The following is a 21,107-nucleotide window of genomic DNA, read 5'->3' as shown; positions in this document are numbered from 1 at the left end:
ATCGACAAATTTTGTTCAGCGATGAGGCTCATTTCTGGTTGAATGGCTACGTAAATAAGCAAAATTGCCGCATTTGGAGTGAAGAGCAACCAGAAGCCGTTCAAGAACTGCCCATGCATCCCTAAAATGCACTGTTTGGTGTGGTTTGTACGCTGGTGGAATCATTGGACCGTATTTTTTGAAAGATGCTGTTGGACGCAACGTTACGGTGAATGGCGATCGCTATCGTTCAATGCTAACAAACTTTTTGTTGCCAAAAATGGAAGAACTGAACTTGGTTGACATGTGGTTTCAACAAAATGGCGCTACATGCCACACAGCTCGCGATTCTATGGCCATTTTGAGGGAAAACTTCGGAGAACAATTCATCTCAAGGAATGGACCGGTAAGTTGGCCACCAAGATCATGCGATTTGACGCCTTTAGACTATTTTTTGTGGGGCTACGTCAAGTCTAAAGTCTACACAAATAAGCCAGCAACTATTGCAGCTTTGGAAGACAACATTTCCGAAGAAATTCGGGCTATTCCGGCCGAGTGCTCGAAAAAGTTACCCAAAATTGGACTTTCCGAATGGACCACCTTAGTCGCAGCCGCGGTCAACATTTAAATGAAATTATCTTCAAAAAGCAAATGTCATGGACCAATCTAACGTTTCAAATAAAGAATCGATGAGATTTTGCAAATTGTATGCGTTTTTTTTTTAAAGTTCTCAAGCTCTTAAAAAATCACCGTTTAGTAGTAGGTGGAAAATTCGTATTAAGCTTAGCGTAAAACATACCAAATTTGACGCTGTCCCGAACTTGCTCATAAAGCATACATACGACAAAAAAGATCCTTTATAGAAACAAACGTTGATTGATTGTTGATCATAAGCGACAAGAACATTAATTATAAACAAAATAGATTCCACGCAAGTTTTTACGTTTCCGTGAATAACGCATCTAAAAAAAACAAATATTTGAAGTCTGTAAGACAATTAATGGTTTCCATGAATATAAAAACCATTCAGTTTTATTTTTTTGATGATCGATAATTATTCTAGTAGAATTCAACTGAAATTAGCCTTAAAATTGCAAATATTTTTGAAAAATAACTACTTGTTTGCAGCTCTTCGAAAAATTAAACTTTTTTGATATGGTATATGTAGTTGAAGAAGTAAGGAGCGATTTGCATTTAAATCTATTGTTGATTATTGTCCACTCCAACCAATTTATTCTACATTTCTATACATACGTATGAAAATGTTTCAGGATAATACAATTCTTTATAAAATAAGTAAAACGCCTTCTTGAAAAATTTTTTAAAATAAGAACCAATGTAAAGTTTAATTTTTCTATTGACATGCCACAAAAATTGAATATCGCTTAAATGAAACTCCTGGCACATATGTCGTTTTGTAACCTGGGATCAAGAAAATAAATGATAAAGCCTTTTCAAGCATTTTAAATATGCATCAGTTTTCACAAAACTTTACTTAATGTATTTTGACTTCATTTAAAGATCCTTGGGAATAAAATCTACAATTTTTTCTTTCTGAAAAAAAGTTTGCTCAACTAAATGAGGCACTAGCAAAATTACCAAACCACTCAAAATAAAGTTGTTCTATTCAATAAAATTACTATTGATTATTCAAAGGGTGCTTCTATGTTATTATCTCACCCCTTGCCATACTTATACCTGTATACCTATCTATACCTATACATTTATATCAAGCAAAGAAAGAAGAGGCATTCCAATCTGGCGAGTCCTTACAAGCAGGTTCTTCGATTCTTCAGTACATATTTACGTCCACAAATTTCAGCACAAATATGGTATTTTGTTGATACACAACAACCTACCTACTTCAGGTGGATTTAGAAGTGTCGTCTCTCAATGATCCACCGGCATCAGAAAAAGCACTAACCAAAAATATAAAAATAAAAGCGACAAAGTACAGTTGTATTGCTATATTGCACAGCAAGAGGAACTTCGGTAACGAAACGTAACAACATAAATATAGACAGATATGTATATTTTAAGTTAGTACCTAGAAACGTTAACAAAAAAAACGACGATAGAAACGAAAGGATGAAAAACGGAAAAACGGAATACAATTTGCTATGCTTGAAATGTACCGTTGAACATTATCGTCGACTTTGAAAGATATTTGCATATTTATCCTTTATACGGTACGGAGAATGGTGTGCTTACGTTTTCTCTCACACCTTAAAAACTAGAGCTAGGTGGGAAGATAGGTATAGGTAGGTAACAGAAAATAGATATAGAGAGAACATTTAAGTCTCCCTATAGTCCCTTCATTGGAATTTCACCAAAAATATCTCCAATAGAACAGGGTCGGAATCAATACTTATATCAAGTCAGGCCTAATAAGTTTACAGCCCCAATCAAAATTCAAGGATGCAGTATTGAGCATTGAAGGAAAAGTGACAATTATTTTGAAAGGCTAAACACTGGGTAGAATTAAAAAGTCCACTCGGTATGTACGAGGACATTAACAAAAATGGACTTCATTCATTCGTTAGGGGGTCCAAAGTGGAGTTTAAAAAAAGGCCAGAATTTTAAATTCAAAAAATATATATAAAATAAATAAATAAGTCGCGCAACAGTCTGTAAAGAACCAGGGCCTAGTGACTTACCTTACAACCATTCCTCCGTGGGAGTAATTGCAGGGATGGAGGGGACCTAAAGTTTTCATGCCAAATCCGAATGGCTGAGTTTGAGAAGGCAATTTTTCATGACAAAAATTACTCTTGGAGAATTTGTAAATTCCTCGCAAGAGGTAGTACCCGTGAATAAAACTTTAGTTGGAACAGGCAGGGATCGATCTCAAAACCTCTCGTATGACTGTCCAACGCACTAACCACCATGCCACGAGTACTTCAAAAAATATACATATGTGTGTGTAAAACTCATTGGTTTTCAATTTCAGGACAAAAATAAAAAAAAATAACTCTCTCTAACTTTGCTCACAGTAGTTTTTCTTTTCTTTAGAATCAATATTTTTTGCCTTTAACGGAAAAAGAATTATCAACGTTTTGTCTCGATTGCAAATTTAAAGTAGGATATAATTAATTACTTAAGTTATTAAATTTAAAAATGTAATTGACTATTATTTAATATTATTTTTTATGCGGTCGTAAAATTAATTTCCAATTCTGACAATATTTTGGTTCAATTTTTTAACAAATTTATTCTGTGTAAAATAAAATCAACCTAAAATTGATATAATTGATCGTTCCTTAGATATTCGAGTGCATTTTACTTTCAAAAACCAATAAGACATTTGGAAATAATGTTCAGTTCGGTTTTCAAGATCTCTCCTCGGGCTAGCTGAAGGACCAGCGACTTAACCTTTCAATTCTAAAAACTGAGGGCTAGTTGGGAACTTTAAAACCTTGTTTTGTTATAAATCACAGACAACGATTCAGTACTTTTTTTTGTCATCAATTCATTAAGTGTAACTAATAAACCTTGACATGAGTTATTTAGTAGACAATCGTTAACTATATTTTTTTTTTTTTCAATTAAAAACAAACTCTTGTTGTCTGAATTTTGTAATTGTTCAGTGTGTTTTAAATATTTTCAGGCTTGTATCAGAACTTAAAGATATTTAAGCGTTGATAACCATGAAAATAAACGTATAACAAAATCGTAACCTTAAGACCTTAACCTACCTTACTTTGTATTACTTGAAGTCATCAAATCTGTTGCAATGTCATAGTTAAGGACCTTCTCTCAAAATTAAATTTTGTGTTTGGTTTCAAAGATTATAATTCAATAAAATATTCTCTCTACGTTTTAAAAACGGTGCCCTTTAGAACACAAACTAGGCCCATATGCAGTTATTTTGTTTTCTATAAGATTGATCCGCGACTGCAAGGACGAATTTGGTGGCTATTGATTTTTCGTTAAGTTTGTGTATTTTTTTCTTTTTGATAATAGGTTAAAAAAGAATTTTTTTTAAAGCATTCTTCTCGTCTTTTTTTTAGCTTGTATCGAAACCAATTTCCATTTTTAGTGTATCCCTCTTAAATTTTATTGCTCGTATTGTTGTTGCTATTTGTAAGCGTAAAAGGGACTCTTAGTTCGTATTCTTAAAGGTTTTATACTTTTTTTTACATTTATGTATTGTAGGTATTTATAGGAAGTAGAGATATTAGCAAAGAAAAAATCTTTCTCTTTATACACACAAGGTGAGCCTTATGATTGCAAACGAATGTTGTTTAAGTCACATTTCTATACTGATTGACACCCTCGAACAAAACATCCAGGAAATATAATAAAATTACAGCTCTTACCCCTTAGAGAAAAAAAACGTGCAACACGCAATGATATTGGGAAAGCATTTTCTTAATGGAAAGTATTTTTTTTTATATCCAAATAGAATTTTGTTTATCAAAAAACTCTTCATATTCATATAAGATTTTGTGTTTCGCACTGAAAAAATGTATACAATATCTATGGAAAAAAAAAACGTACCATTATGGTTTTAATGATTTTGAATAATAGAAAAAATGAGAAATAACTGTTTATCCTTTTCCTGGTTTCAAAAGTATAGTACTGGAATTTTACATCTGTCAAACTATGTTGTTAAACCAATTTTTTGTTTTTAGTTGAAAGTCTGACAATTCGGAAATGAATCGCTTAGTTATAGAATAACGCATAAAATTGTTAAAACCTACTACAAAAATGGTGATTCTGCCCCAGCCACATATCGTGCTTTAGCAGAAGATTATGGTTTACATTTCAACTTTACAAAATTGTGAAGAAATTTGTCTTAGACTGGATTGGTTACACATATTGTAAGGTCTGTTTAACATCGTTTCCGTAGTACCACACAAAATATCGCTGATGTAAGTTAAAGTGTTGCTGAAGACCCGAATGTGTTGATTCCTCGTCGTTCACGGGTAAAAGGACTGTCTTACGGCATTTTATGGCCTATTTTGCATTTGGATCTGCACCTACATCCATATGAAGTCTAGTTCACACAACAACTGAAGCATAGTTGATAAGCAAAATTGTCGTACTTGGGGTTCTGAAAATCCTCAAGAAATTTAACCACAAAAAGTCACTGTTTAGTGTGCTTTTTGGTCTAGAATTGTGATTGGACCTTATAAAAATAAAAAAATTGGGTGGGGCAACAGTCCGTTGAGAACTAAGGCCTAGTGACTAACAACTTTCAGCCATTCCTGTGTGTGAGTAGTATTGTCAGGGATGGAGGGGACCTACATTTTTAAGCCGAATCCGAGTTTCAAATATGAGAAAGCACTTTTCATGACAAGAATTACTTTTGGAAAATTTGTCAATTCCTCGCAAGAAGCAGTAATCGTGAAAAAAACTTTAGATGGCATAGACAAGGATCGAATCCTAGACCCTGGCATGACAGTCAAACACACTAACCATCTGGCCACAGGTAGTTCTACGGTGATTACATTTTACTTCTTCGAAAACGAATGTCACCGTCAATCTGGAGCGTTATGGTCTTTTGCTTGCTATTATAGAATAAGACTTGAAGAATTTGTGATTTCAAGAACACGGTGCCACATGTCACGCAACTTGTGCTAATATGGCTTTATTACAAGAGACATTTCTTGGGCGCGTTGTTTCTCGTAGCGGCGATATTACTGATCACCAAGATCATGTGATTTAACACCACTGGCCTTTTATTTGTGGGGCTACTCGAAAGACCGTTTTTATGCAGATTAACTCTTAACTCTTTAGTACTTAAAAACCAACATTTGTCAAGTTATGGCTGAGATACCACCCAATATGTGTCAAAAAGTGGTCGAAAACTATCTCAAAAGAATCGATGGTTCCAACAACTTGTAAATGATGTAGTTTTTCGCACATAATATCAACGTTCCCGTGCCTTGATGGTAAGTGCGGTTAAACTGTCTTGCCAGAGGTCTTGGGCTCGATCCCTGACAATGCCATCCAAAGTTTTTGTCACTAGTAGTGTCTCTTGCGAGAAATTGACAAATTCTCCAAGAGTAGTTCTTGGAATCGGCTTTAAACTGTAGGTCCCCTCCATCGCTGACAACAGCACTCGCACACAAGAATGGTTGAGAGTTGTAAATCACTAGGCCCTAGTTTTCAACAGACTGTTGCGCCACCCAATTTATTTATTTTAATATCAACGTTCAAACTTTATTATAAAAAAAATATCATGAACGAAATATTTGACACGTATTTTATTTACGTTAACTTTTGAAACCGCAAAACGGATAACCCTGTAATTATATACATACAAAGTGAAAAATCAGACAATGCCAAAAATGTAAACAATTTACACAAAAATTTGCTATATCGAAAAAGGAAAGAAAATCTGAGTGAAATTAAGACAGATAAATTTTCATTACTTGTTTTTTAAGTTATCTTTTGAACCTAGTTTAAACAAATCGTATTTGAGTGATTATTAACAAGTTTTTTTTAAATTTAAATTTATTATTTAAACATGAGCAAAGTCAAATGCATCGTTTTTGTATGGTTTAAATTAAGGAAATTCTACACAAAACGATTTTAAGAATCAGTGGTTTCCTAAGCCAAGCTAGTTACAGATGAAAAGTTTTGAAACAAGATTTAACCAAAACTATAACTAGGCGGCGCTTTCTTTAAAAAAATTTAAAAAATTGAAAATATAAGAACCTGCATTGGAGGACATTGAACATTTCATTTTTTATCACTAGATAGTCTGAAAACAAATTTTTAAACTTAGCTTAATATTTAAAATTATACTATGCATAATTCTTCCTAAAAATAAAATATTTACTAAAAAACTTAACTATAAATAGTAACGATTTTTAAAGTTTTTCAGAAATTTTAATTTTATATAAGATATTATTTCATTTTTATTTTATATCTAATTTAGAAAAATATATTAAAGTTTATTTTTTTAAACACATAGACATGATTATCAAATATTAATACAAAAATCAAAAAAGCCCAAAGAATTGAAATCCGTTTCAATTATGTCACTATTAAATTTATAAAAATCATTGATACAAAAATTTATACCACACTTTTTGAAATCAAAACCCTATTTTGCATATTTAAATTAAAAAAAAAAAACAACTTAATATTATTCCAATAAATGAAATAAAAATAAATAAAAATTAAATTTTAATATTTTTCTTTTCTTTTGATATTTTGTGTGAAATTATGATTGTGTGTATATTATGTGGACTGAACAGATAAAACAAATGATATAGACGCAGACAATTGGGACATTTGGACAAAGTGTTAGGGTTTCAACATATAAGGATTAGTTTCATGTTATATATATTTTTTTTATGTTTTTTTTTTCTTCCTTTCATTTGATATTTTTGTTATATCATTACTCTTTTTTATGGTAATACTATTTTTGAACAAAACAAAAACAATAAAATGTTAAAAGTAGTAACTATCGATCTACATTTTTATAAAATTAAAAATAAAAACAAATTAAAGAAAAATAAATAAATATTTTCATTTTATTATGATTTGTCTCTATTTCAATCTTTAAAAAGCAAATAGAAAATTTTGTTTAAACTGCACCTAAAGTTTTGATATTCTATATTTTTGAAAAAATGTTTATAGTGAATTATGTTGGTGAATTAATATGTCTTAGCAAAGTATAACATAAAGATGGAAACTAAAAATTAAGAACGATTTGAGAAAACAAAAATATTTTTTTTTTGTATTTTGTGTTAAGTATTTATTAAAATCGATTTCAAAAGTATATTTTAAGAAAGAAAATATTATGTGAACTTTTTTGTTGTTGTGATTGAATATCTCCCTTCTGATTTAGTTTGACTTTTTTTAAGTTTTTTTAAATTTCAAACACAAAAATAACATAAATAAAAAATGAAAACAAATTTATTGTGTTAGTAAGTTAAAATTTATTTAGTTTAGTAAAAATTAAAAAAAAAATAGATTTGCAAAACAATATTATCTACTGATAAAAATTTCACAGAAAAATGATAAAACACACACACATTTATTGGCACTAACACAAAACACATTTTACTTTTTATTAAAAATGAATTAAGTACTGTTTGCAATTATTGTGTTTACCACAAATAAAAAAAATAAAATAAATTATCTTACAGGTGAAAAAAGTTTGAAACAAAAGGAAAAGAATTAATTTTTTGGAAAATTGATGAAAACTCAAGAGTATTGTGATTTATTTAATTTTTTTTCCTGTACATTGGATGCGAAAAAGGAAAATCAAAATTGTTGAAAAATAATATTGTGAAAATCGTGCTTTAAAATTATTGTTTTCGATTTACCGGCAGATTAAAACTTAAACACAAAAGGTGTATCTGTTTGTATTGTTTTTTTTTTTGTTAATTTTAAATAATTATTATAATTTGTGTTCGATTGAGTTGTTTTTTTCTGTAACAGTCATTCAGACTTACCACGGTGTAAAGGAACTCCAGAATAGACTATTGGTGATTATTTTGATTTTTATTTAAGTTTTTTGTTTTTTTTTTTTGGATGATATTTTGTTAGTATTTCGAATATTTTTTATTTTATGGTTAATTCAGTTGATTTTGTCACATAACATGAAGTTTCGAGCCACAGCAACAGGGACACAAAAGACAGGACAAAAATTAAAAGGAAAAAAGTTAAGTAAACAACACAAAATTTTGCATTTTTATGTTTTATTTTGTTATAATATAGAAATTGATTTTTTTTTAAAGTTTTTAATGCCTCAGCTATGTCAGTTTATGGAAAAAAAAAGAAAAATATCATTCTTTTTAATGAAAGAAAAATAAAAATATAATTTTAATAATCTAAAGCTGACAGAGCAAATAGTCTTGAGATTGGCTTGAAATCGCTGTTGATCACTAAATGTGATTTTAATTGAGAAACTAAATCTTTATTGATTCTTTTGGATTGGTCATTTTTTTATTTGAAATTTTGTTAAACAAAAACATTGAATAATAAAATAATAAAAAATTAAATAGACACACATTTAAGACAAATACAAAACACTCACACGCTGCACTCTTGCTTATATATAAGTATGTTAGTATATCAAATGAAATTTAATTCTCAATAAATGAGCAGATATTGGAGCGATACCAGAAGTGTCCTTCAAGTTTAGATTTTTCTCTCTCATATAAAAATATTGACAAATTGCAATATTCTCATGGTACGAAAGTTGTTTCAAGTCCTTGTAAGTTTTTTTTTAATTGTTTAGTTTTTAACTCTCCGAAAATTTGAGTTTTTTCTTTGTTTTTTTTTTACAATTTATTTGTTGAAAAGAAAATAATTACAACAACAAAAAAGGACACACGAAGTCTTGTTGATGTTCTTCGGCCCATTCGGGGGAAAAGATTATATTGAAATAAGAAAAAAAAAATAAATTTCTCTAAGTTAAAAGTTAAAAACGAAAGTGTTACAATTCTTTAAACTAAAACTAAAATGAAAGGATCACACAAACAAAACATAATAAACAAACAAAATTATCGCAAGCAAATAAAGCATAAAGGACTTTTTTTTCTTTTGGTAGACTAAAGATAGGAAACTATCTCTGAAACAAAATAACACGCAAAAAGGTTGACTAAACGATTTGCATAAAATTTTATATTTTTTTTTCTTAAATAAGACACAACAAAATTAAAATAAATCATTAACTTAAGAAAACAAAAACAAAAATATATAAATTTATATTAGCCTGTTTTTTGTATAAATACTATTCGTAGATATTTTTTTTCTGTATTTTGTACGTATTTTATTAGTATTTTTTTTATATGCTCATGAAGAGGGGTAAGACGAACACAAGGAGGTTAAACATTAGACAACACACATACTCAATGAAGTGCTATCATTCTGTATTTGATTTTTATATATATATTTTAAATTTAAGATCCTCATTGTTTGAACCTATTTTTAAACACAAAATTAAACAAATAAAATAAAATAATAGATACACATAAAATAAAATATATATAAAAATAAGTTTAAAAATGTCAAATTGCTTTCCTAATGCAAAGGCAAGAAAAGAAAAAGCTCAAATAACAAGAAACAATTTAGTTTTTTTTTTTTAATTTGAAATCTTAAAACACAAGAGCTAAATGAATTTTTTAAAATAAAACGAAAGCAAAAGTATACATTTTAAACAATTAAGTTTTATTGTGTAAATAGGTTCAACTTTGTGTTATTGTTTTTTTTCTAATTTTTTTAAAATTATTTTTTAAATATAAACAATCATTTGTTCATACGATTGAAAATAAATGATAGACGACATTGAGGGGAGCGGGCAGGATTGAAAGGATGTGATTGAGGGTTTGATATTAAATGTGTTTTTTTTTTCCAAAAAAAAGTAATATTACTCACTTTCATAAGAAAAAACAAATATATAATCAAAAACTTAAAATTAAATTTGAGCTTTTTCTCTTCATTGCACCATTTTAAAAAATATTTCTTTTTTTTGTTTGTTTTTAATTTTCATTAATAAAAGTAAATATTCTTGATTATATTAAGGTGCATTTTTATAAAGTTAATTAAAAAAATATGTTATTTTCCTGATACAGGGCAAACGGTTGTTATCATTTTTTTTATCATTGTTATTATTAACAAATAATTTATATAATAATAATATACTAATCAATTTCGGATATAAACAATTTATGTATAAGAAAAAATGAAAACTGATTGACTTACTTTTCGCTGTACTCATCCATGTGGGCGTATGATTGAACTGAGTTTTCTTCAATTAGAAACTTAACTCGTTGATAGAATGAAGCCGTCACTGATGGGGGCTGTTTGCGTAGGAGCACTTCAACTGGATCATTAGATGAAAGACACATGATATGTTCAGAGCATGCTGGATGCGAACAGCATTCGCTGTCGGAACAGTCTGTCATTCCATCTTTGAAATAAAAGAAACAAATTTAATATTATGTAATTATAGTTAAATATGAGTTTTTAAGAGCTATGCTTTTAATTGCTTGGGAAAATCTTCGACTTTAAGAATATTATCCTTCTTAGAGCCAATACTTGAATCAATTTTATTGCAAAATATTCACAAAAAAATGTTATACTATTAAATTTATACAAATTTATTTTTTAGTAGTTACTATGATCTTTTTTGAAGATATTTAAAACGATAGGAATGCCTGCAGATAAACATCCCTAGATCTAAAGCATGTTTTCTAAACTAAAGGGGTTAACCATGGTTTGCAGAAAATTTGTTAATGATTGTATATTACGCTGGAAAGGGAGTTGGAATAAGTCGTGTCTTTAAATCTGTCTGAATTTTGTATTTATTATTAATATCATCATTTTGACACTTACGACTTTATTTAAAAACCATAAATAAATTGGTGATTGTATTTTTAAAAAAACAATCCAAACAAACAATTAGAACATTACTGACCCATATTATATTTATTAATAAATGTTAATAAATAAATTTCTTTGTTTTGAAATCGATACAACAATAACAATCATAAATGCATTGTGGTTATTTTGTTCGAAGATCTTTCATAAAACTGACCACGACATTTATGTGATGTATTGCGATTGTGAGCACGTTGCGGTCGAATGATTAAAAACCATGAATACCAAATCGTGCTTGTTTTTAGTTAAGTCATTGAATGGAAGAGGAACTTACTAGAGCATGAGAACGAAATCATGTTTCACTAGCATATCACACATGATGTATAATGCATGTAGGGTATAAGGTAGGTATACCATATACTTCTCTGGGTCCTAGTTCGTCCCGATGATGCCGTTTCTGTTGGTGTGGTAAACGAAGAGCAATCCAAGCGAATTTAAAATCGAAATTGCAATGTGTTGTGTTATTTGACAACTGAAACTCGCTTTGTGCTCAAATTGTGTGCAAACAAAATGGAAAGCAGAATAAACAAGGATATTCGATATATCAAACAAGGACCAACAAAAAAAAAAAACTAAAACTGAAAGAAAAAAAAGAACTCCTTAGTCGTTGGTGCAATCGTCTACATCGTCATTGGAAACATACAGTTGGCTTAACATACCTATCGCCTTCGACTCCCACAAGTGCCAAGACTCTCTGCTGTACCTATGGATACTGCATTCTTCTCGACTCACTAACTGAAATGCTGATAGGAGTATTTCTAAATGGATTTCAGAAAACTTAGGCGACTTGAAGGTTTTTCAGCAGCACCAAACGAGAATTCGTTTTTGTGTCCTTGTGGGCTTTCACCATTGCAAAAACGAAAATTAAGTAAAGAAAAAGAAGTTTGTCTAAAAAATAAAAGGAGTAAGAAGCCACCAAACAAACACACACAAAAATATACACAAAAGTGAAGGAAACAACTGTGCTATTCAGAAAATTTTCCATTTCCGAACAAATTTCATTCTGGTACCTCTCGGGAAGAAAATGTTCACTATATTGACACACACTGCAAAATGGAATGAAAAGAATTCACTCCTGGTTTTCCCTTAGGTATTTTTGAATTCGTTCAAGAACCAACCGAGCAAGTCTTCCCTGGTGCCGTTTTTCAGTATCTATACAGCATTTTCTATACAGTAAGTTTTCCACCACAGTCTTTGCTTATATCTGATGGGATTCTGTCCTGTAAATCGTTCAACGATGAGTATCCTTTTTTTGTTAATTGGTATATGTAGACGTACATACCATATATGGTATATGAGACTATACATATATGAAATGGGTTCGGTTAAGAATCTTCTCTTTGACCTCATATGTATGAATGCTTGTGCAAGTTTGAAAGCCGGAAGAAATTGTTGTTTTACCTCACAAATATCCGACCTCAAACGAAAAACCATATCAAAAAACTCGACGAAGTGTATATTGAGCCCATTGGAGGAAATAATGAATGGCACCGCAATCGATGAACCCTTGAATGTTGAATACTCCTCGTATCCTTTGAAGGATCCTCGACCTGCTATAAGAAGCCAGCTTCTTATTGTCATGTTGTGTTTAAGCTTGAATGGGGTATGCAAGGTATGCATGTAGGGTAGGTAGGGGTGGCAGATTCGAATAGATTTTTTATATGGGGTGGTGTGACACACACTCTTTTCCTTAGGGTCCTTCAATAGCGTGAGTGTTTTGTTTTTCCCACCTGACACTTTCAGTTGAAGAACACAAACCCCAGAGAGATAGATAGCGGATCTTAAGCATACATTGAAAGCAAAAGCAACCCCCTATTCGAAATAGAAAGATGTCAAACATTAAGTTTCGAGGGCTAATTCAAAAAGTGTGAGTGAGGGAGTGTGTTGTTGTTTTTTTTTGGTTTCTTGTGTTGTGTTTTGTTTTGTCGTTTTTTTTTTGTTATTGTTTTATCATTGGTGATGGCGGTTCCACCATCCTCGTTGTCGACGACAAACAAACGAGGGGTGGAAACTAAAATTGAAATCAATTTAAATGCAGGTTCTCCAAACCACTCAGGACGAGGTCCCCAACTGTGCTTGACATCGCTTATTGAAAATGCACTCAAGGAATTGTAGTGGAATGCGGAAGCTTGTTGTTGCTTCTACCACTGGTAAAACGCTACACAGTTGGGTAAAGGGAGTCTGTTTTTTCAAGGAATGTAAAGGAAATAAATGTCAATCGTACAATATACTCAGCAACACAAAAAAAAGGTTGAAATGGAACTCCATACCTACTTCAGTGTTATACTCGTATTAGTATAGGTATATGTGTTTAAAATACTTATTTTATTGTATAGGTATGCACTTCTCGGCTCTGTTTTTTTTGTGTTAAGGTTTTTGAAAAGTCTCGCACCAATTGAAACTTAAGATATCCGTATCCGCAAGTTGGTTGTCTGGTAAGGCATATTGTCTGATAATTGTGGTATGTACTACAATATAATCCTTTTAACAATGATTTAAAAAAAATAAGAAGTAAAAAAGGCTTAAACAGTATTGCATATTTTCTTTGCGGTTTTTGGAAAGGATTCTAAGGATTTCTCAAGAGGTTATTGACAAATATAAATTCCTGAATTTGTATAGGTACATTTCTGTTGAAAAGATGGAGCTAATATTTTTTTGTTTTGAAAATGAAATGAATATCAAAGCTTGAGAGAGTTCAGGTTTCTACCTTCATTGCTCAGGGTATCACTGGAATATTTTTATGTTTCAGTTTTTTTCAATGAAATTATCCTTTTCTAAACAGGTGGTGATTCAATACATAGTTTCAGTTTTCAATTTTATGTTCGGAATTTTTTTGTTTGGAATATGTCAACAAACATTTTTTAATCTGCGCTTTTGTTTCAATTCTTACAAAAATGCATTTTAATAAAATAATTAAATTATGGAATGAACTATACTTCGTGTGTTAAAACACCATATGCAACTACTTTAAGGTAAATAACAAAAAAGAAACGTTAATAAATATTTCAATAACAAAAGTCATTGGAGAACTTTTGTTTGCTTGAAACCAAAAAAAAACTTCGATAATAATCTCAACCAAAAGTCATAATAAATTTTATGAGTGCAATACTTACCGTTATCATTATCAATATTGTCCTTGCAGTTCATTTCCAGTGCAATTGAACAGTCTGAACCAGCCCATCCTTCAATACAATCACATCGATATTCACCATCCTCCAAAGTGCACTGACCATGTCGGGAACAACCGTTTTCACATCCAGCTAAAAGTTCAAGAGAAGATTGTTTTTTATTTTGCATGTTTATTTTTTTTAAAAGCAGAAAAAAGCAAAAAAAAAAACATTATTAAAAAAGGAAAACAGAGTATTTATGTGTGTGTTATGAAAAGCATTCATAATAAAGAACACACACTTAAGCGAAAGACAGTAGAACTACCGTATATGGATAGGTCGTTTTTATAACGTTTTACCTAGTTTCAAAAGTTTAGGGCGGGAATTCAACATCTGCCAAAGTAAGTTGTCAAAGCATTTTTTTTATATTCAGTTGAAAGTGTGACATTTTTTAAAATGGATCGCCTAACTAACATAATTGTTAAAACCAACTACAAAAATGGTGATTCTGCCACAGCCACATATCGTGCCTTAAGAAAAGATTATGGTTTACATAATCGTCCAACTACGCAAGCAATTGAAAAATTGTGAAAAAATTTCAAGAAAATAGATTGGTTACAGATATTGCTTAAAATATCGCTATTGGATTTCTCGTTATTTATGCGATTTGACACCGCATTTGTGCAGATAAATCTTTAACTCTTGAGTACTTAAGCACTAACATTCGTTAAGTTATGGTAGTTATGGCGGTATGAGATATCACTTAAGATGAGTCAAAAAGTGGTCAAAAATTATCTCAAAAGAATCAATGGTTGTAGTATAATGTCAACGTTCAAACTTTATAATAAAAGAGAAAATCATGAAAAAAAAATATTTTATATGTGTTTTATTTACGTTTACTTTTGAAACCGCAAAATGGTTGACTCTGTATTATTTTGGTACTACAAAATTGAATTGATTTCTTTAGCTTAATTTTAATAACTACAAACGCTGAACTTTCCAAATCTAAGTACTTATGAGTTATATGTTGTATACTTGTCAACATTTTGTAGAATCATATGAGGGAAAAGTTTCTATTTCCTACTTAAAATATGAAATTGCAAATACTATAGTTTGACTGTTCAGCTTTAGATATTTTATTTTCCTTATTACGTCTTTTTAATTTAAAATTTAAGAATAAAATGAAAATGAGAGCTGGAGAAAAAAAGTCGAATACAAAATTTTCCCGAGACCAGACATTGGGGGAGAATGTCTTGTAAATTAGATTATGGTTAGGTTGTCAACGTATCTATTAAAATACAGTGCATACCTTGTATGTATATATAACATTATGACCTGTGGTCATATCTATGTCTGCTATAAATATTGTGGCAAAATTGAAAAGTATACCTATAAAATATAACGGTAGATAACTTGTTGTTGAAAACTGAATTGCAAAATTTCGCAGCTGAAAAAAATGAAAATAAAATAAAATAAAATTAGATCAACCGAAAATGTTTCTAGGTTTGCTATCAAGTCGCGGAATGTAAAAAAATCACACAGACACACGCCGAAAAAATTTTAGGGAATGTCCTGTAAAAGACATTGTCAAAAAAGGAAAATAACTTCTAGGCTCGTTAGAATTTGTAGTTCGTTTTGTATTATGTCCTATAGGTGCCGTTGCAGCATTTTTTCATGTTCCACACCAACAACACTTAGTGTTGTTAGATATTTTTTCGCGATTACTGCATAAACTTTTCGAAAAGAGATGGTTTCTGTCCGAAATTGTGTGTGTGTGTTTTTTTTTAGTTTGTGTGTTTGATTTTTATTTTTGTCTCGTAGGACTATTCAGCAAAATTTCGTCCTTTCGACTTTTATTTGGCATTTTTCGTGGTTTTGACAATTTTCTCTTTTGTTTTAGGAATTTGTTACAAAAGTGTACCTACAAACAAACCACATATACCTACATTTTGTCTGCCTCTGCAATGTTGCGGTTTCTATTCGTAAAAAAGGAAAATAATAGAAAAAATGTCTCCTTGGATAAAAGGAAGGGGAGAAGAAACGGTATCGACAGGCTGCTTTCCCAATTTTTGTTTCTGTTTTTTAAAGAAGTGGTTGGCATACCCACAACATGTGTCAACTTACGTTTTCGGCAAAAAAAAAAAAAAACTTTTAAAAGCCTCAAGCTTATATGGAAAAGTTTAGAAGAAGATAACTCTCTGTGTACGAGTATAGTCATGATGTTTATCCCCATCACTTAACCATATTTATATATACTCAAGGGGGATGAAGACGATGAAAAATTGATTTCGTGTTAAAATTTTACTGAATTCGACCAACCAACGTACGGAAGTTATGCTTCAATGTATTGTGTAATGGGGTTTGTAAAAAGTAAAGTATAGGTCCTTGCTAAGGAATATCCTACTATACACAGCACATACGTTAGACATTCACATCACACACATATACTCATACACAAAGTATAGTTAAATGACATCTACAAAATTCAATAAGCCAATAATTTTTTAAAATTGTATTTTAAATTGACAGTCATGTAACTAATGTTAAGGCAATACACATTATTCGTATATGTACAAAAGTAGGTAGAAGGGTTCTAGTAAAATTTTGGGTATGTCTAGTGAGAGGAAGACGAAAGAGAAGTATTGGTCTTAAGGGATAAGTAATGTCCTTTTGTGCCAAAACATTTCTGCATGTTCTCTTTGGAAAAGCATGTGAAATAGAGCATGAACTGTCTTAGTATCAATAAACAGCTTCGTTTTTATCCAAAATCAATGCGAACTTCAGTAAAGCTTGAATTTCAATAATATTTACTGAGTTTCATTGGTTAGGTAGAAGGTTAGATGCTTTCATTTAATAATAGTGGTATTCACCCACCAATAAAAGGTGTCATTTTAAATAGCCGGCGGTATCAGCAGCTTCCAATTTCATAGCTATCATCTCACTATATTTCACAATTGAAAACTACGCCATTATTAGAATAAAACAATAGGCATACAGTCATGGTATAAAGTTCTTGCAAGAAAATCTTTCTAACAGCCAATCCCAACAAGTGCTCGGTTCAAGACTTTAAAAATGAATTTTGTAAAATTATAATAAAAAAAGGGAATGGGGAAAAAAATTGGGCATTTCGCACGTAGTAAAATAAAATTAAAATTTCACATAGAGATATTTTATGGCAATGTAAACACGAGTTAGTTGGTAAGCTTTCCTCAATCAAAAGAACCAAAGAGGAACAGAAAGTACATAAACAAAAGGCTGGGATGCGACCCACATTGAAAACTTCCTATCCCGTCTGTCGATTTGTCTTGCTTAAAAGTTTTTAGGTTTGGGTTAAAAATGTTGTTAGTTTAATTATTCTTATAAATTTTAAAATTACCAACAATATTTTTCATATAAGGAAATAGTTTAGTTTGAAAATCTAGTTTTGTTAAATAGATTTTTAGTCGAAAACAAATTTTAACCAATTTAAGTAGCATTTCTTAATTTTTTTTGAAATTGGTTGAATGAAATTAATTTGAGAAATACCAGGAACCGAACATCAATTTTTACAAAATTTGGTACTATTTCTTGTAGATTTTATTTTTTTTACGAAAAAACGGACTGTTGGATTTTTATCAAAAAACTACAGAATATCGAAAACAATATTTTCTGTGAAATAAAAAAATTGAAGACAATATTTTTAATTTTTGAAAAGCTATTTGAGTCGAAAGTAAATTTTTCCAAGCTTTATTTAATTTTTTATAAAAAAAAACTGTCAATTCGATTTTCCATAAATTTTTTCCAAATGTTGAAAACAATATTTCTTATAAGACAAAATTAGTTGGAAGCCAATGTTTCAAATTTTTGAAAAGATATTTGATTCGAAAATCAATTTTTACCAACTTTTGTTAAATTTTTTTAGGTTTTTATTTTTTGTAAAAAAACAGTCTCTTCGATTTTTTTCAAAATTTGTCCTAATGTTGAAAACAATATTTTTTATAAGATAAACTAAGATGAAAGCCATAATCTCAAGTTTTTGAAAAAATATTTGAGTCGAAATTCAATTTTTTTCCAACTTTTATTAATTTTTTTGTTTAGGTTTTTATTTTTTGTAAAAAAAACGGTTGATCCGATTTTTTTCAACATTTTTCAAAATTTTGAAAAGTTTGAAGTTTCTGAAAAGATATTTGAATCGATATTCAATTTTTACCAACTTTGAGTATAGTTTTATTTAGATTTTTATTTAAAAAAAAAATGTCAATTCGATTTTTCTCTAAATTTTATCAGATGTCAAAAAGATTATTCTGCGTTGCACACAATTGTTTTGGAGATGAAATCATATTTGAGTCGTAAAATTTTGGAGGTGACGAATTTTTTTTTTTCAGTTTTTTTGATTTATAAAAAAAAACCGTTTAAATGGATTTTTTTTTTCAAAAAATATAACTCTTTGATATCACGTTACAATATATTATAAAAAAATAAATTCAAGTATCCAGCGTTTTTAGTTCGTAAGTTATTTAGGGTTTACCAAAATGTGTACCTACATATTTTCAAACTGCTATGGTAAAAAAACCACATACGCAATTTTTTTCTTGAGAGCCCTTTCTGTCTTATTATCTGTATAACAAAATTTATTTGAAATCGATATCTCTTCTGGTTATTGAGCTTTGGACGTACGAACTGACATCTTTCTAAAAATCTTTTATTTCGACTCTAGGGATCTTAAAACGTCGAGAAATGTCAAAATTTTCAATTTGACAAATCGGACCCATTACAATTACTTCCTATGGGAAGTTAATAAATAAGGTTTTTCAACAGTCCTTACTTACTTACTAACGAGGACTTACTACTCTCAACCATTCCTTTGTGGGAGTAATGTTGTCAGAAATGGAGGGGACCTACAGTTTTAAGCTGATACCAAACGGCTGATTTGAGAAAGCAAGAATTGCTTTGCAGAATTTTTCAATTCCTCGCAAGAGGCAGTATCCGTGAAACAAACTTTAGGTGGCATAGGCACGGATCGAACCCATACCTCTGGCATGACAGCCCAACGCACTTACCATCACGACACGGGAAAGTAAAGCCATCTATTAATAGAGTGAAAACTTACTGTAATGGGGGATTAAAGCATTTTGAAATTAATTGATAAATATGTGACATTATCGGGATTCGAGGAATAATGGCTGCTAAAATCACCCTTTTACAAAGAAATTGTATGCAAGTAAATATTTGCAATAAATAATGTACTAATTTACAAAAATATTTCCTTAGTGTCAAGGCCCTCGGTATCGGTTTTTAAGAGCCTATCTTTTATTTTTAATAGTATAGTTTTGTGCGGTTTTCATTATGAGAAATTCCTAAATATAGGCAATGACGATAGGTCTACTAGAACGCAGCACCTAATGATATGCAACTATTTAATGTTCAAAAAATATGAATGTAAGTGCGTTTTTTTGGTAATCCTTATAAATAGTACAGTGAGAAATTGATCCGCAGTAGACAGATTTTTGCATTTAAAAATTGCTACAACTGAAAGAAGATCTGTCAGGATAATAATTTAAAAAAACACACAAATAGAAGAAAGTTTAGTGTAAATCAAATGTTAAAATTAACTTAGCAAAAAAAACTAACTAAAACTAATAAAATGGACACTTTTCAAGAAGAAATGGTAAGGAAACATCTGAAAATTAAGATTTTATAAAACAAAAATCATTTAACAATTGCTTCAAGAAGGGGGTTTGTTCATAGATTACTACATTAACATGTGGTATTGAAGCGAGCTTGAAGATCGCCTCAATTCTTTATGTACCTGAATCGAGTTGAAATCAGCTTGATTTCCCGACCGGGGAAATTTGTTAAGAAAAACTTGTGTGGAGGGTTTGGTTTTACAGAAATTGCATTATGGTCTGTTTATGTATGTTTGTGTACAAAAAATTTAGTTTTGTTATAATCAAATAAAAAAAAATTGCACATGGAGTAGATAGCGTATTTTTATATGTTGCTGAACTATTCAGTTCTTCATTGTTTAACACAAATCAAACTGTCTCTTTTGCACTTTATAAGAAACATCGAAATAATATTTGCATTTAAGAAAGTGCTGTCAAACTTAATCGTTTTTAAATCTTCTTGTGCGGTGGAAGCACCAAAAAGATTTATTTAATCAAAACTGAGATAAACCTTTATTGAAAACATAGCAAAACTTAATTATCTTTTCTATTATTTTCTCTTGCAAAATAAGACCAATTAGTCTATTTTCATTAAAGTAACAGATTGATTTTTTTCCCCAATGAAAAACACATACATTATTTTAAATGCACAACTACTCAACGAACAAAGCCATCGAGATACAAATGCAATATCAATCGTATCAACATTTTAGAGAAAAATCACATAAAATCCATTCGAGACTCGTATAAATGTCAAAAACCCATCCATAGTAAGATTATGCTCTAACTTTTATCGGTCTTATTCATACTTTGTTATTCGTGTAAAATCCCATTATACTATGGATAGATTTTCCAAGAAAATAGATAGTATGTGTGCCGCTTGATAAAAAGTAGCCTAAACACTCTTCAGCCTCGTAACTAGTTTCACACAAAAAATCATGTCATCGTAATTTTGATCCGCCACGACGTAAAGGAAGAACAAACAAACTGACTTTCAAATTTAAATACCAAAAAGAAACGTCTTATA

At 30.2% G+C, this 21,107-nt stretch overlaps 1 protein-coding gene across 3 annotated transcripts in view; it reads right to left on the bottom strand.

Moving 5' to 3' along the window:
• The window catches only part of LOC129945619 (teneurin-a), a 609,733-nt gene that overhangs the window by 84,669 nt on the left and 503,957 nt on the right, over positions 1 to 21,107 (bottom strand). For all 3 annotated transcript variants that reach the window (XM_056055457.1, XM_056055458.1, XM_056055459.1), the window contains 2 exons: positions 14,442 to 14,588; positions 10,651 to 10,858 (listed from right to left, as the gene is read on the bottom strand). In XM_056055457.1, coding sequence (XP_055911432.1) covers positions 10,651 to 10,858; positions 14,442 to 14,588 — 355 coding nt within the window. The remainder of the gene's footprint in view (positions 1 to 10,650; positions 10,859 to 14,441; positions 14,589 to 21,107) is intronic.

Source organism: Eupeodes corollae, chromosome 2 (genome assembly GCF_945859685.1).
Source record: "Eupeodes corollae chromosome 2, idEupCoro1.1, whole genome shotgun sequence".
NCBI classification, from domain to species: domain Eukaryota; kingdom Metazoa; phylum Arthropoda; class Insecta; order Diptera; family Syrphidae; genus Eupeodes; species Eupeodes corollae.
The sequence above is the reverse complement of the archived record's forward strand: the minus strand, read 5'-3'. Positions and strand labels throughout refer to the sequence as shown.